This window comes from Micropterus dolomieu, linkage group LG13 (genome assembly GCF_021292245.1).
Source record: "Micropterus dolomieu isolate WLL.071019.BEF.003 ecotype Adirondacks linkage group LG13, ASM2129224v1, whole genome shotgun sequence".
Lineage (NCBI taxonomy): Eukaryota > Metazoa > Chordata > Actinopteri > Centrarchiformes > Centrarchidae > Micropterus > Micropterus dolomieu.
Window position 1 is genome coordinate 994,324 of NC_060162.1, and position 13,537 is coordinate 1,007,860.

General features: G+C 40.9%; 1 protein-coding gene across 1 annotated transcript in view; it reads right to left on the minus strand.

Moving 5' to 3' along the window:
- Positions 1–2,363: 2,363 nt before the first annotated feature.
- gpat3 (glycerol-3-phosphate acyltransferase 3) overlaps positions 2,364–13,537 on the minus strand; it is a 17,142-nt gene continuing 5,968 nt past the window's right edge. Inside the window, exons 4-13 of the mRNA XM_046066982.1 lie at positions 10,630–10,912; positions 10,271–10,345; positions 10,101–10,190; positions 9,501–9,594; positions 9,299–9,414; positions 5,899–5,954; positions 5,730–5,815; positions 5,037–5,165; positions 4,403–4,482; positions 2,364–3,212 (exon numbers count right to left, since the gene is read on the minus strand). Of these exons, the coding sequence (XP_045922938.1) occupies positions 3,083–3,212; positions 4,403–4,482; positions 5,037–5,165; positions 5,730–5,815; positions 5,899–5,954; positions 9,299–9,414; positions 9,501–9,594; positions 10,101–10,190; positions 10,271–10,345; positions 10,630–10,912 (1,139 nt within the window). The 3' untranslated portion in view covers positions 2,364–3,082. The remainder of the gene's footprint in view (positions 3,213–4,402; positions 4,483–5,036; positions 5,166–5,729; positions 5,816–5,898; positions 5,955–9,298; positions 9,415–9,500; positions 9,595–10,100; positions 10,191–10,270; positions 10,346–10,629; positions 10,913–13,537) is intronic.

Below are 13,537 nucleotides of genomic sequence, written 5' to 3' on the forward strand. Positions count from 1 at the left end.
AAAAGTAAAATTGAGCAAATTGAATCAACATATTGGGACATACGGGGTAGTTGTATGGAGTCCAGAGTCGGGGTCACTCCAATGCCTTTTATGATGTCCCTCTGAAATCTATCTGAATCACATTAAATTGGATATAAAGATGTGCAGACACATACATCACAGTAAATGGTGTGGTGGAGCATCGCTCGCCAAGAATCCCACCTCAACAATCGGGTTATAGAATCGGCTTTAGATCCTATTAATAATTCACAATCTTGTTAGGGGAGAACAAACATTTCTGTTCAAGCAATTTGAGTTGCGGGATTGTTATTATAGCCGGGAGCTGGAGGCGGCCTCAGTGTGAGAGACAGAGAGGCTGTGAAATGTAAGCTTTGCTGTGTGTGGAAGAATAACTCCATGCTATTTCACAGTCTCTGCTTTCTTTATTAAAGCACCGTCACAGTAAACATGTCTTGCCACGACTCAGCTGTGCAGCCGTTTACTGCAATTCTTCTTTCTCATCCACTGCCTCCATTAAACTCGAGGAGGAAGAGGTTTTTATTTTTTATTATCAAGGACATACGCTGCCCTTACACAACCTTGATAATCAGGTGAAGACTTCCAACCAAAAGTGTTTTAGGGCTAACAATTCTTTTCATTATTGATTGATCTGAAAAAACTATTTTCTCGATTAATGCACTGTGAAATATCAGAAAATCATGAAAAATGTCCGACAAGATGTCTTAGAGTGTCTTGTTTTGTCTCACAAACAGACTTCGATGAACTCTCAGACAGTTCAGGTCCATTTTTAAACATTAAAATGGTTCCACACTGCTAATAAGGTTCAATGTTTATGTGTGTAAATGCATTAACGTCCATGCACCAAACTATTTTCAGATATGTGAGTGTACAGAGACCCTCAGTTATGATTTATAATAGTAGACAAAGTTTTGATTCCCTTCTGATCCGTTTCTTTTGGATCTAAACCCTTTCACTGTGTGTGGGCCAACACAGCAGACCAGACGATGAAAGAATCTATTAGAGCTTTTCAAAACAGAAATAAAACATAAAATGTTAAGTAGTTTCTTTATTTGCACATACAATTATTAGACAACAGCATAAAACCAGGGAAAAGAATAAAACAGACATGACAGTTAAGAAGCCACAGACGGATCTCCCTTACAATCGCAATCAATTTAATTGATGTTGTTCTTGTTTGTATTTGTTTTATATTTTCTTTGTCTTTGTTGTGTGAATATTATAACTGTTAATAATAATAAACCAGCTGTATTTATTTCAGCATTCTTGCTTATACAGTTGACTCGAACGATTAATCGATTATTAGAACAGTTGCTGTTGATCAACTAATAAATGAATGGACTGATGGGTTCAGCTCTTCAGTATCGTACTAAATTGCTTTCTTTCAGTTTTCAGAAAGCTGTTAATTCAAAAAGTCAAACTGACACTAACACACATGTTTGGTCCTCAGAAAACAAACACCTCATGTAATATTTAATAACCAGGTGAGCAGCTCTGAGACTGAACGGCTGAAGACTTAAACTGCATGTGTTTTTACTAACTTCTGCAGAAATAACACGTTTTTCTTGTTAAAATCTTTGGCTGTTTTGATTAGAATTTTTTTTCGATTTCACATATTTATTTTTTTTTAGACTCTGCTGTGAAAATTGAGCCTCAGCGATCTTAAGATGCTGTCGTTACATGAAAAATAAAATCAACTCATGTGGAAGAAACTGTGATTGTAAATGTGATTATTGTCTTAACAAAGTGAGATGATATAAATAACTGTTACTGTGAAATATATCTGGATCTCTACCTGAATGTAGCATTTACAACACAGTGCAGTACACTGAGGTCTTCTGTATTTGTTATGGTAATTTGGGGCTTTAGGGGGTAATACTGTGTATATATATATATATATGGGTGTGTAAGTGTGTATTACCTCCTCTGCTTGGATCGTTATTTTTGTTTTCCTTTGCCTTTTATTCACTTTATTTCTTTATTAACATTTTGAACATTCAGTTGGTTCCAATTTGGTAAATATAAAAAAAAGGTATCATGAAGTTTTCTGTTCAAATAACCCGGGGAAGCACACATTTATTCCTTCTTTTCTTTTATGATTCTTTTCATGATGATTGCTGTTTCTGTCTCTTCTCTGAGTTTTGTTGACTGGTTATCACATTATTTTGTGCTGTAACGTGATGTTAGTTGGTGCTGCGTTTCCTTTAAATGTTGAAACAAACACTTTATAAAAATCACTGTGGGAACTGATGCTAGTTTTGCAATATTTATATATATATATATATATATATATATATATATAAGAAATGGAAACATCTGTGTGGTGGGTGATCGGAGGACACAAGTAGGCCACGATTGATTTTATTGATTGATTTAAAGGTTTGTCTTCACCTCCCATTGTTCTTTTTCTTCATGTTTTCTCTCTTATTTACTTTCTATTTGATCTTTGCCTTCACTTATTTTTCTCATACATGCATACCAACTACACACAACATGTACCACCTTCTGCACGCTGCATCTTATCCTGCACAGCTCGCTCTAACTATGCTGCGCTCATGTGATAACAGTCTGTCAGTTTATACCGCATCAGTAAAAAATAAAATAACAAAAATACACAAACGTGATGTGAACATAAATGTGCTTGCAGATGATTTTTTTTTGTGAGTAATATTTTTTATGTCAACAGAGATTCGCAGGTAAAAGAGCAAGAAAATACATTTGGTTTAAAAAATATAAACATTTAAAACATTTGCTCATACAGCATGTGGTCAGCGTTTGGTTTTCAGTTCAGCACACAGCTCTGTGTGAAAACATCTTGTAACAGTCTTCAGCAGTGAGCCAGGAGGAGGAGGGTAAACAGGATTGTTCTGTGGTCCTGCGCTGCCTCCTGCTGGTGGAAATACACTCCTACACTCTCAGCGCTGGAGTCAGACTTTAGTTAAAAACTGTGCAATAAGACTTTCACAGTGATCTTCTGTGTTTAAGGTCTCCTGGAGGTTCTGCTTTCTGAACACACATCCAGTTCACATTTCAGTGGGTAGCTAACGATGATCAGAGTCCGGCATCACTGCTCCTCTGTGTTTTCACTGCAAGCTTTCAGAGAGCCGTTCTGTCCAACAATGATGCTGCTGTACATCTTCTGCTGCTCCTGCTTATACGAATCCTTCACTTTCTGTCTTTTCAGTCCTCCGTCCCTGCAAGACGGAAATAACACATCAAACTCTGAATAATCAGGACGAGCAGATGAGTCTGAAAAGTAAAGCTGCAAAACAACACTGTGAAAACACTGTAATTATTCTTCACTGTGTACTTTAAGCATCAAAGTACTCATTATGAAGAACAGTGTTGTACATTTTATAACAGGATTATTATTGCAGATGTATTAACATGTAAGATGCATTTTAATGTTGGCAGGTGAAGCTCATGCAGGTGTGTTTTCAGGCCACAGGATGGAGGCTACATGTGAGGAAATATAAGTTAAAGAGCAATAGGATCTCTGATTGACTGAGTTATGAAAAAATATACTTAATAAGGATTACTGAAACACTGGACTGGAGCTGCTGTAACGTTCAAGACAGAAACAGCCGTATTGAAGCAGGAAATGAAGATCCGGTAAAATAATTTTGTTATGCGTCTTTACATTTCCTTCTCTCACTCTCTGCTCTCTTCCTTCTTGCTATATTCTCTTTGTCCTTAACTAATAAGGACAAACACAATGAGACTGTTGAGTAGTTAAAAAAGGGCTCAGGTCCTTGTTGAAGATCCTGCCTAAAAATGGGTTGGATATTTTAAACAGCGTATCTCTAAGTAAGACGGTGTTTCAGAAGGTAAAAGAACGTGAGCTGCAGAGGAGACCAAACCTTATTCTTTTAATATGATAACTTCATCTCTGTTATTTAGTTAAAATATATCCTACATAACATTATAGTTTTAAACAATTTAACGTGTGTCAGAGGGACGCTTGAATTAAGTTAAGTAACTCATTGTAGTAAAAAGAACAATATTCTATATATAAAGTATTGTACTTAAATACAGTACTTTGTTATTTCAGGGGAAAACTTTTGGATACAGTTGAAGGCGGACTGGAAACACTAAAGTAAACTAAATTCTGAAGTAACTCTCATGATTAATGATGCAGAAACTGAAAGAGAGTATGAAAACAAATTCTTTTGAGTGATAATAGATCATAAACTCAAACCTGACGTAAATCTTTATCAAATCAAAACTAAAAAGTCTAAATCCACTGCAATACTGCACAAAACCAAAGACATCTTGAATCTGGCCCACATATTACTGTGTATTATTGACTGGAAAAAACTAAATTAAACTTTCCACCACTGATGATGAGTGAAGGGTACTGTGGGTGTTCAGTGACCCGGCTCACCATGCCAGGTCCAGCAGGCCTCCCTGATGAGCGATGGCAGATTTCACTCTGTTGGCAAACTGAGCTGCATCCTCACCGTCCTGCTCACAACACACACACACACACAATACACACAGAGTACATGTTGGTACGCAGGAAGCTGCTCATTCGGAGCGTGTTGTCATATTCAATAAAACGGTACTTCATGCAGGTTTACGTCTTTAACTTCTAAAGAAGCAACAGGTGGGATATATTGTAGTTATAGTAAAGTACTGTAAGTAATGTGTGTTAAAAGCCGGGCTGGATGTTTGCTCTGCAGAGACGCCTTCAAGTCACTAAAGTTTAATTTCTTTGGTCATAAGACTGACTTCTAGTCTAAAACAACAGTGTGGTTCATCGGACGTCTCCAGTCAGCTGATGATATTCTGATTAGTGCACAATGTTGTGGAATAGATAAACAAAAATGCACAAAGACAGACGTGACCGCCAACAACAGTGTACGAGAGATTACGTCCACAAATGTCACATAAGAACTAAAATGTTCAGTATATTTAATAATTCACATCCTAAAGTTTGATGCTGCTTGTGGTGAATAAGCTGTGTGGTAAACGTTTCTGTCCCTCCTGACAGATGATGTTTCAGGTCCAGGCGTTACCTGTCGGCTCATGGGAGGGAGGTACCACACATTGACCACGATGGCCCAGCTGGTCATCATCCGCAGCAGGTAACTGACCATGTTGTATTTGGCGCTGTTCCAGAAAGCGTCGCCAAACCGAGGGTCGTACTGCAACACAGAGCTGGAGTTAACTCAGGGGAACTTAGGTGCGTTCACACCTAACATGTTCTGACAGACTGTGATGTGTTTGATTATGTGAGAAAACTGTTCATTTAGGATTTAGGATGACTTCAAATGAAACTACTATACTATCACACAGTGGATCAACGGCGCAGGTTAAATGTACACGGAGCAGTGGACACGAGTCGCCTCTATCCGACTTGTAGCCCCGCCATAAAGCCTCCCCCGCTTTCTGGTCTCCATTCCTCTAAACGGGACCGTAATTTACTAAATGAAGATCAAGCTGAGAAGATGAAACATTTTCTCATAGACTTCGATAGAATCACACTTCTTTCTGCGGCCGGTGGAGTCGCCCCCTGCTGGCTGCTGGACAGAAGGCTTGAGGTTTTTCCGCATTGGCTTCACTCAGCTTGGTTGGGAGCGAGAACGTGTTGACGTGTTGATGCAAACTCTTTTCATTGAGACGGTGACGGACTGATCTGTTTATGAACCCTAATATATTGAAACCAATCTCGAGTCCAGTGCACGTCTAACTGTGATCATTGCCTTTACCTTGATTGTGACGGGGTAAATTGTTCCACCGATTTCAAAGCTTCCCTTCTTGAACATCATGACTGAAGTGTTGTTGATGCAGGTTCCTGTTAAAAACAGACAGACAGGAGTCATCTGACGGTAAAACCACCGTCCTCACATCACGAGCTACAGCGAGGCAGACTCTGACCTTCAGGAAATATCAGGATGGGAAGTTTGGTCTTCGCTGCGATGTGAGCTCTCAGCCTGCCGACAGAGGAACAGATGTGGTTAGTCACACGGGAGGAAGATGACACTGATCTTAACTCTGGCGAGTTGAGTTCTGTTGTTTCCTGTTTTATTTTGAAGTTTTCTGCCTCTTGTATCTTGTCTAAACTTTGCTTCCTCGCTGGTGTCTCATCGATTGTCTGAATTTGTTCCACCTTCCCCCTTTTATAATTAAGTCTGTATCTTTTCATTGTTTAGTGTCGCTTCATCCTCGTTTACTGATGAGTCTCTGCCTGGTGTGACTGGATTATTGCAGTTATTTTTGGATAGTAGATTTCACTGTATTTCCACCATCGCTCTAAGTTGCCTCACCTTATTAATAAACATCACACATAAACAACCTTAGTGTCTGCGTTTGGGTGCAAAAGCTTTGTTTCCTGTGTCTGCGCTCGGCAACAGGTGACATTTTGAGAGACCCATAACACAAAACTCAGCCCTAGACGCTGAGGCCACTGAGTATCGCTACTACATCCCTTTAAGGTATCGGTAACAGAAATAGCCCAGTCCCGAGTAGTATTGAAAGTTCCCCAGTCAAATGAGTACTGCATTCGATCCTTCTTTAAAAGAGAAGAAAGAGAAGGGCACGCTTCTTTTTTCTTGCTTATGTGCCCCCGCAGATTGTAAGCCAAGTCCATGGGTGTTTTTAACAGCTCTCAGGCGGTTCGTTACTGTTACAAGTTTATCACCACAAGTTTCCCTTTGTTTCATCTTCTGATATGCTTTAACACTACTCGCCATTCACATCAATCATTGTCATATCAATTCAACCTTTTTGTGGCACAGCAGCCACGGAGGACATTCTCCAGATGTGGTCAGTGTGATCAGCTGGATGTAAAGGCTTTCTGTTCTTCGCTTCTAGTGACATGTTTAAGCCGACTCCTAACTCGTTTTCTACTTCTTACTGTTGACTTTTTGGAAGACATTTGTCACTCACCACTAAAATAAAAAGCCGAGCCCTCTTAATTCAATTCTTCAACGTTTATTGATCCAAAGTTAACAAAATAATTCTCTGTGGTTTAATTTCAACTTATTCTCACTCCTCCTCTCTTATTCAAATACAAATACAATTCACGTCGATCAATTCTGACTAAACTGTCTCGTTTGCCTTCGTGTGTCCAACAAAGTCTGAAGCCACAGACACGTAGTAAATTTAGAATATGAGTGTTGCACATTTCCTCCGTTAACCCCTGACCAAACATGTCTCACTGACATGTTGCACTGTTCAACAGCATGTTCCTTTACAGCTGCAGGCGTGTTTGTACAGTGTAGCTGTAGCTTATCATGTGCTGCACACCGAGGCTAAGCAGCTCTAAAAAAAAGCAGCTGAAGACACTGTGATCAGTTCTGCGGTCAGAACGACGGGTTAACAGGATGTAATGTGAGAACAAACTAAAGTACAGAAGGCTGCCGGCTGACTAATGCTCTCTACACAACGGAAGAAATGTCTTATGTAAAATTGCTGAATCACTGTTAAATCATCTGTTGAATAACTCAAACAGGTTCAGACTGTCCAGCCGTACAGATTAGAAAACCTTGGACTCTTCTAATCTCCGTTTCTGGAGATTTGCTTGTTGCTAACTGGTTCTGACTGGAGAGTGTTGTTTAGGAAAGACATGATATCTGTAGGAGCTTTATGACCTTGTTGGTAAAACTAAGCTAGTGGGAGGGGGGGGTTGACAGTCCGATGCTGTGTCTCTATTCGCGCACTTCCATACTTACACTTAGAGGCCATAAGTGCGTTCACACTGAGAAGTATGGCAAAATGCAGCACTGTGAGTACCCGGATGGTGGACACCTCTCACCCTCAACGACCGCCATTTTAGCTACGTAGCGGAAGGGGCGGGACCAACAACACGGGAGAAGCGGGAAGCAGCAGAGAGAGAGGCCAACAACAACAGGACGTCTTTTACAAGTTTCATCACTAAATCCACTTCTGAGAAGTTTTGAGGCGAGAAATCAAATGTGTGTAGATGTCGAATATTAACAGTTTTACGGAAAGTGATGGCGGATCAAAAATGTGCTTGAAAGTTTACGGAGTTCAGAAGCTCTGCAAGTGGCGGCGGGGAAGCCAACGCAGCGGCTGTTTCTCAATACAGAGTTCTGTACTTAAAAGCTCGGACTTGGCAAGTTCGGCTCGGGAGTACAAACTCCCAGGAACGGGAGCACGCAGTCCGTCATTCAGCAATTGGAACAGCAGCGGACTTGATGACAGCCGGACCCGTTAGCGGGCGGGATCTCCGAAAACGTCACAGCAATTTTTTAAATCAGCTCTGTCTTGAGAAATCAGCCACATATTTGGAGTTTAAACAACTATATTCCCGCATAAAAAACTCTTAAAACTACTATATGTGACACAAGAACAGCAGGATTATAACTTACAGTTGTGAGTTTTCTCCTGCGACTTTTTGGCGGCGAAATGCATCCTGGGATATCTGGCTATCCGAAGTCCACACAAGTCACCACCGATGCAGGCTCGGTAAAACGTGCAGAGCGAGAACACATCCGGTTATTTGACTGTACTGGGCAAGATGCGGACTTTTGAATTGGAACAGTACTTTGGCTGCGACTGATGACGTTTCACAAGAACAAACAAGAACGCAGACTGAGAAACAGCCAGAGAGTCGGGTGTAGCTGCAGCCTCCCGTCAGTCTTAAACGCAGCAGCAGAAACTCCAGCAGCAACAGCGGAGGAAACAACAGCTGTCAGACAGTTTTAATGTTAATGCTGCTGTTATTCTGTCATTACATTACAGTCATTTAAATTAAATGTAGAGACATGCGGCTCCTGATGTGCTGATGTATGTCCTGGCTTGTAAAACTTAAAAAATAAATAAACAGGAATAGTAGACATTACATTGTTAGTGTACAGTTGTGGTTACAATACTTGCTTTCTATTGCTTTTATTTTATATAATTCTTATTTATGCACCAATATACCAAAGAAAAGTACTTGTAAGTTTGAACTTGGCAATAAACCAGATTCTGAGCATTTTATTTTGGGTGATAAAGCCTGGCGGTAAAATCATTTCCGGCACAACAGCAGTGTTTGACACCACCCTGTCGAAATTAACGCACTAAGCAAGTAAACATAGTGTACGCGGTGTACTGCATGTTAGTATACTCAAGGAAGTACCCGGATTGAGACACAGCGTGAGACAAGACTAACACAAGACTAACGTGTTAAATTTGTGATGTTGTGTCGTTTATTTGCATCACTTATCGTGTGTGAAGACTTGTACTTGTACTTATTTAAAACTCTTCTCTGCAGCGAAGGTGCTTGTTGTTGGTGGGTTTTTTCCTGTCACTGCCTCGCTGTCTGTCTCACCTGCTCGTCACAGCGTGGCGGTCTTTCATCTCTGACCTCTCGAACCAAACGTGAGGACACGCCCTCACTATCGCCCTCTGAATGACCCCCAATAGACCTCCGTGAATCTGGCCCACCTGTGGACGACACGGAGCGGTGACATCGCCACATCAAAACACCTGGACTAAGAGACCCTGACCCGCCCCCTGTTGAGGATACTCACCATGGCGTAGCAGCCGTCATTGGCCAGAATCACAATATCGATCGGCGAGGTGTGATTTGCAACACAGATTCCTCCTTTCTGAGGCTTATTTTCTCTGCAGAGACAAGATGATTACTGGATTCAAACTTACAGTAAGTTTCAGCTTCATGTTGTCAAGTGTCAGTAGTAAAAGTACACAAGTATTATCAGCTTCATGCAGTAAAATATCTGAATCTATATGACATTATGAGATTGTTAATGCAGATGCATCGATGTTAGAACAGCATTTTACCTTTGAAGCTGCTGGAGGTGGAGCTAGTTTTTCTGCTTTAAATTCACTTCGCTAGTTTTGACTAGAACTGACTACGCACTGATTTTATAGAAGAGCTCAAAAGTCAAAGTTTAAAAGCAGTTTGGAAACGCCGGCTTAATCTTTGACAGCCTGCTGTAATTTATAAACTTGTTTTTAATGTAAAATCTTAATGTGAAAAGCAACCTGTGACTCCAGCTGTTAGATGACTGTGGTGGGACAAACGTTCCATCATGGTTTGTTAGCAGCTCCTGATGTGTGAAACAAAGTTAATGAACCAAAGAATGAGAATCGGAGCAGCTGTAACTGACCTGTTGTGGTACTGGATGGTGGCTGACAGTCCTCTGGCACAGATCCTGTAGCAGGTCAGATGCACCAGCTCGCTCAGCCAGTTCTTTGCACTGCAAACACAGAAATACACAACGTTCAGAGCCCAAACTTTAAAGGACTTATTGTTTTAGGCTGCGGTTTCCTGCTGTACCTGCTCTCAGGCAGAAATCCAACCAGAATCGTTCCGATGACGAGCCACGTGAGGCCGATGATCGCCAGAGTGATCCTGCAGGAACACAAGAGGGATGTTAAAGGATCATTCTGGTTCATTCTGACTCAGACTTTTATGTTTCTGCTGCTGTCCATCGTTTTTTTTTAATCAGTGACAATAAAAAAGCACTCACTCAGATTCACTGTGTGTTATTTCAAATAACATCAGGAACTCATCAGGTGAGTGAATTTTTCTGAGCGCCACAAACAAAACGACTGAAACGACTCTTTTATACAATCCGAATTTGATCCACTCAGGCCATTAGCATTTGGAAAGTATTCAACGTGCCTCAGACTGACCTGAGAGGGAAGAGGACGCAGTAGCGCACGAAGACGCCGAGGCCCCAGATGACGGTGAGGCGGAGGCTGATGTAGCGGAAGTTCTGGTTGGTCCGGGTGAGGAGGTTCCAGGAGGCGAGCTCCTCGGAGGAGAAGCGCTGCGTCACCTGGTCGTCCACGATGCTCTCCAGACCTTTCTTGTAGAAGTAGAAGGCGTCGCTTAGAGCAAACTCCCCCCCCGCCAGGGACCGGGAGCTCTGCCCCATCTCCTCCTCCATCGAGCCCCCTGCTCGCTCAATGATGCCTGCGACACAAAACTGTTGGTTACAACGCAACAGCCGATAGCAGCTGATCGCAGATAGATAAAGAAAATTCATCTATTTTGATAAGTGATTAATCATCTCAGTAATTTTTTTAAGCAAAACTGTGAAAGCACATATTTGTTGTTAATTCTTGTTATTCTATATTTTTATATGTTGTCAAATATACAGTATATTCATGTACACAACATCCTCTCCCGCTGCAACACGTCTGCACGACACAAACCCAGAATAATGCACATATTATAATATAAATATCTGCCACGTCGTTCTTTCTTATTATTCTCATATAACTTGCATTTGTTTATTCCATATTAAAGATTTCTGCATTTATTTATATCAACTGTATGTTTGTCTACGTGTAGCACTTTAACACCAAAGCAAATTCCTTGTGCGTGTAAAATACTACTTGGCAATAAAGCTTCTTCTGATTCTGATTCTGAAACATTTGCTGGTTTTAGTTGACTAACAGTTTCAGTTCGACTTGTCTTGATATTTTACAGTTTAAAAATTAACAGCAAGAATAGACTGAATAAACTGTTAAATATCTTTATAGATATTTCTCTGCTGACATTTACTAGGATCTGTGTCTCACACCAGCCCTGAGTACATAAAACACAATCAAACAATATAACGTGTGTCTGTGGTGAAGGGTTGGGTGTTTCTCCTCCAACCATCGTCCACACCTCTGTGTACACAAGTATTTAACTTAAGAGCTTGATGTAAAAACAAACTCTGCAGTCGTCCTCAGCTAACTAACTCAAACTAGAATCACCGCCCTGATGTTGTTTTGCCTGCCGACCGGTCTAGTTGCAGTTTACACACGTCTGGCTGACCCATGTTAATATATGTAGTGGATACTTGGTTTGAATAGAATAAAAGGTAAAAGTGTATTTTTTTTGGCTAAATTTAAGTTATTAATGATACTTAGCAGTGTTGTTGTACTCGAGACCGGTCTTAAGACCACTTTTTGATGGTCTGGGTCTCGTCTCGGTCTCGGACATTGAGGACTCTGGATATTATTTCAAGACCAGTCAAGATCATAACTGTGGGAATGTCAATAAATTGCTTTTGTATTGGCTGATTTATTTGTTAACATTCTAACTTTGATTGGATGTAAAACGTATTACTTCAAATGCAACCAGTAACCCTAATTAAAATGTGTTGTTACCGTTAACGACTGTCCCCGCGATGGTCAGCGTGGAAAAGTAGTGTTGAATAAAGACGCTTACGTTGGTTTCAGCTCTTAGTGTTTGTATGTGGGTGTTTTAACGGGAATGTGGATCTTTCAGATCAGTTTGAGAAGCACCTGTGATCTAGTTCCACATTTTATTGTGTCATGTAATGTGGGGAACTGGTCTTGGTCTTGACTTGGTCTCACCCTCCATCGGTCTTGGTCTCGACTTGGTGTCAGCCCCTAAAAGTCTCGGTCTTGATAAACTCGGACTCTTGACCACAACACTAATCCTTGGTGTGATTCCAGTGAATTTACACAGTTGAACTGATTAATGAATCAGATGTTTTGGATAAACAGGTACTGTGTAAAGTTGGCTTCTTACAGAGTCCAGCTACACCACATGGTGCTTCTGTTGGCGAGCGCCAATACGTTGTTCGCAGTCACGTGATTCTGATGCAATCGACATTCAGAGCGAGGCAGGAAGTGAAAAGCTTCTGGACGAGACAGAGGAAAGCCGACGCCGTGCTTGTTGTTGTTTACTTATTTTGTTGTCCCACGCCACGTGTGTGTGAAGTCTTAATTATATCTTAAATTATGGCAAAAAAGGTCACGATGACCTTTGACCTTTCAGAAGTTTCCCTTATCCACTTCTGTTCTGAGTTATGGTGTTGGATAATGGCCAGGACCTTATGATGTCGCAGTGAAGCCAAATTTGAAGACATTCTCTCAAGGCGTTATAAGGAGATCTCACGAGAACGAGACGGACAACCTGGAAACACAACAACTCTAAATAAAAACCAAGCCTGTTGTAGTTTAAGAGTTTAGTCAAGACCCCTTAGCATTGTTTTTTAATGCCCTGAGTACCTGTTAGCGATGTTTTTGTGCGTTAGATTATCAAAATAAACATAGTAAATGTTGTAAAACGTCACAATTAGGGGTGTCCTCACTTTTGTTGCCAGCGGTTTAGACACTAACGGCTGTGTGATGTGTTATTTTGAGGGGGCGGCAAATTTACACTGTTATACAAGCTGCACACTCACGACTTTACACTGTTATACAAGCTGCACACTCACGACTTTACACTGTTATACAAGCTGCACACTCACTACTTTACACTGTTATACAAGCTGCACACTCACGACTTTACACTGTTATACAAGCTGCACGCTCACGACTTTACACTGTTATACAAGCTGCACACTCACTACTTTACACTGTTATACAAGCTGCACACTCACTACTTTACACTGTTATACAAGCTGCACACTCACAACTTTACACTGTTATACAAGCTGCACACTCACGACTTTACACTGTTATACAAGCTGCACACTCACGACTTTACACTGTTATACAAGCTGCACACTCACGACTTTACACTGTTATACAAGCTGCACACTCACTACTTTACACTGTTATACAAGCTGTACAC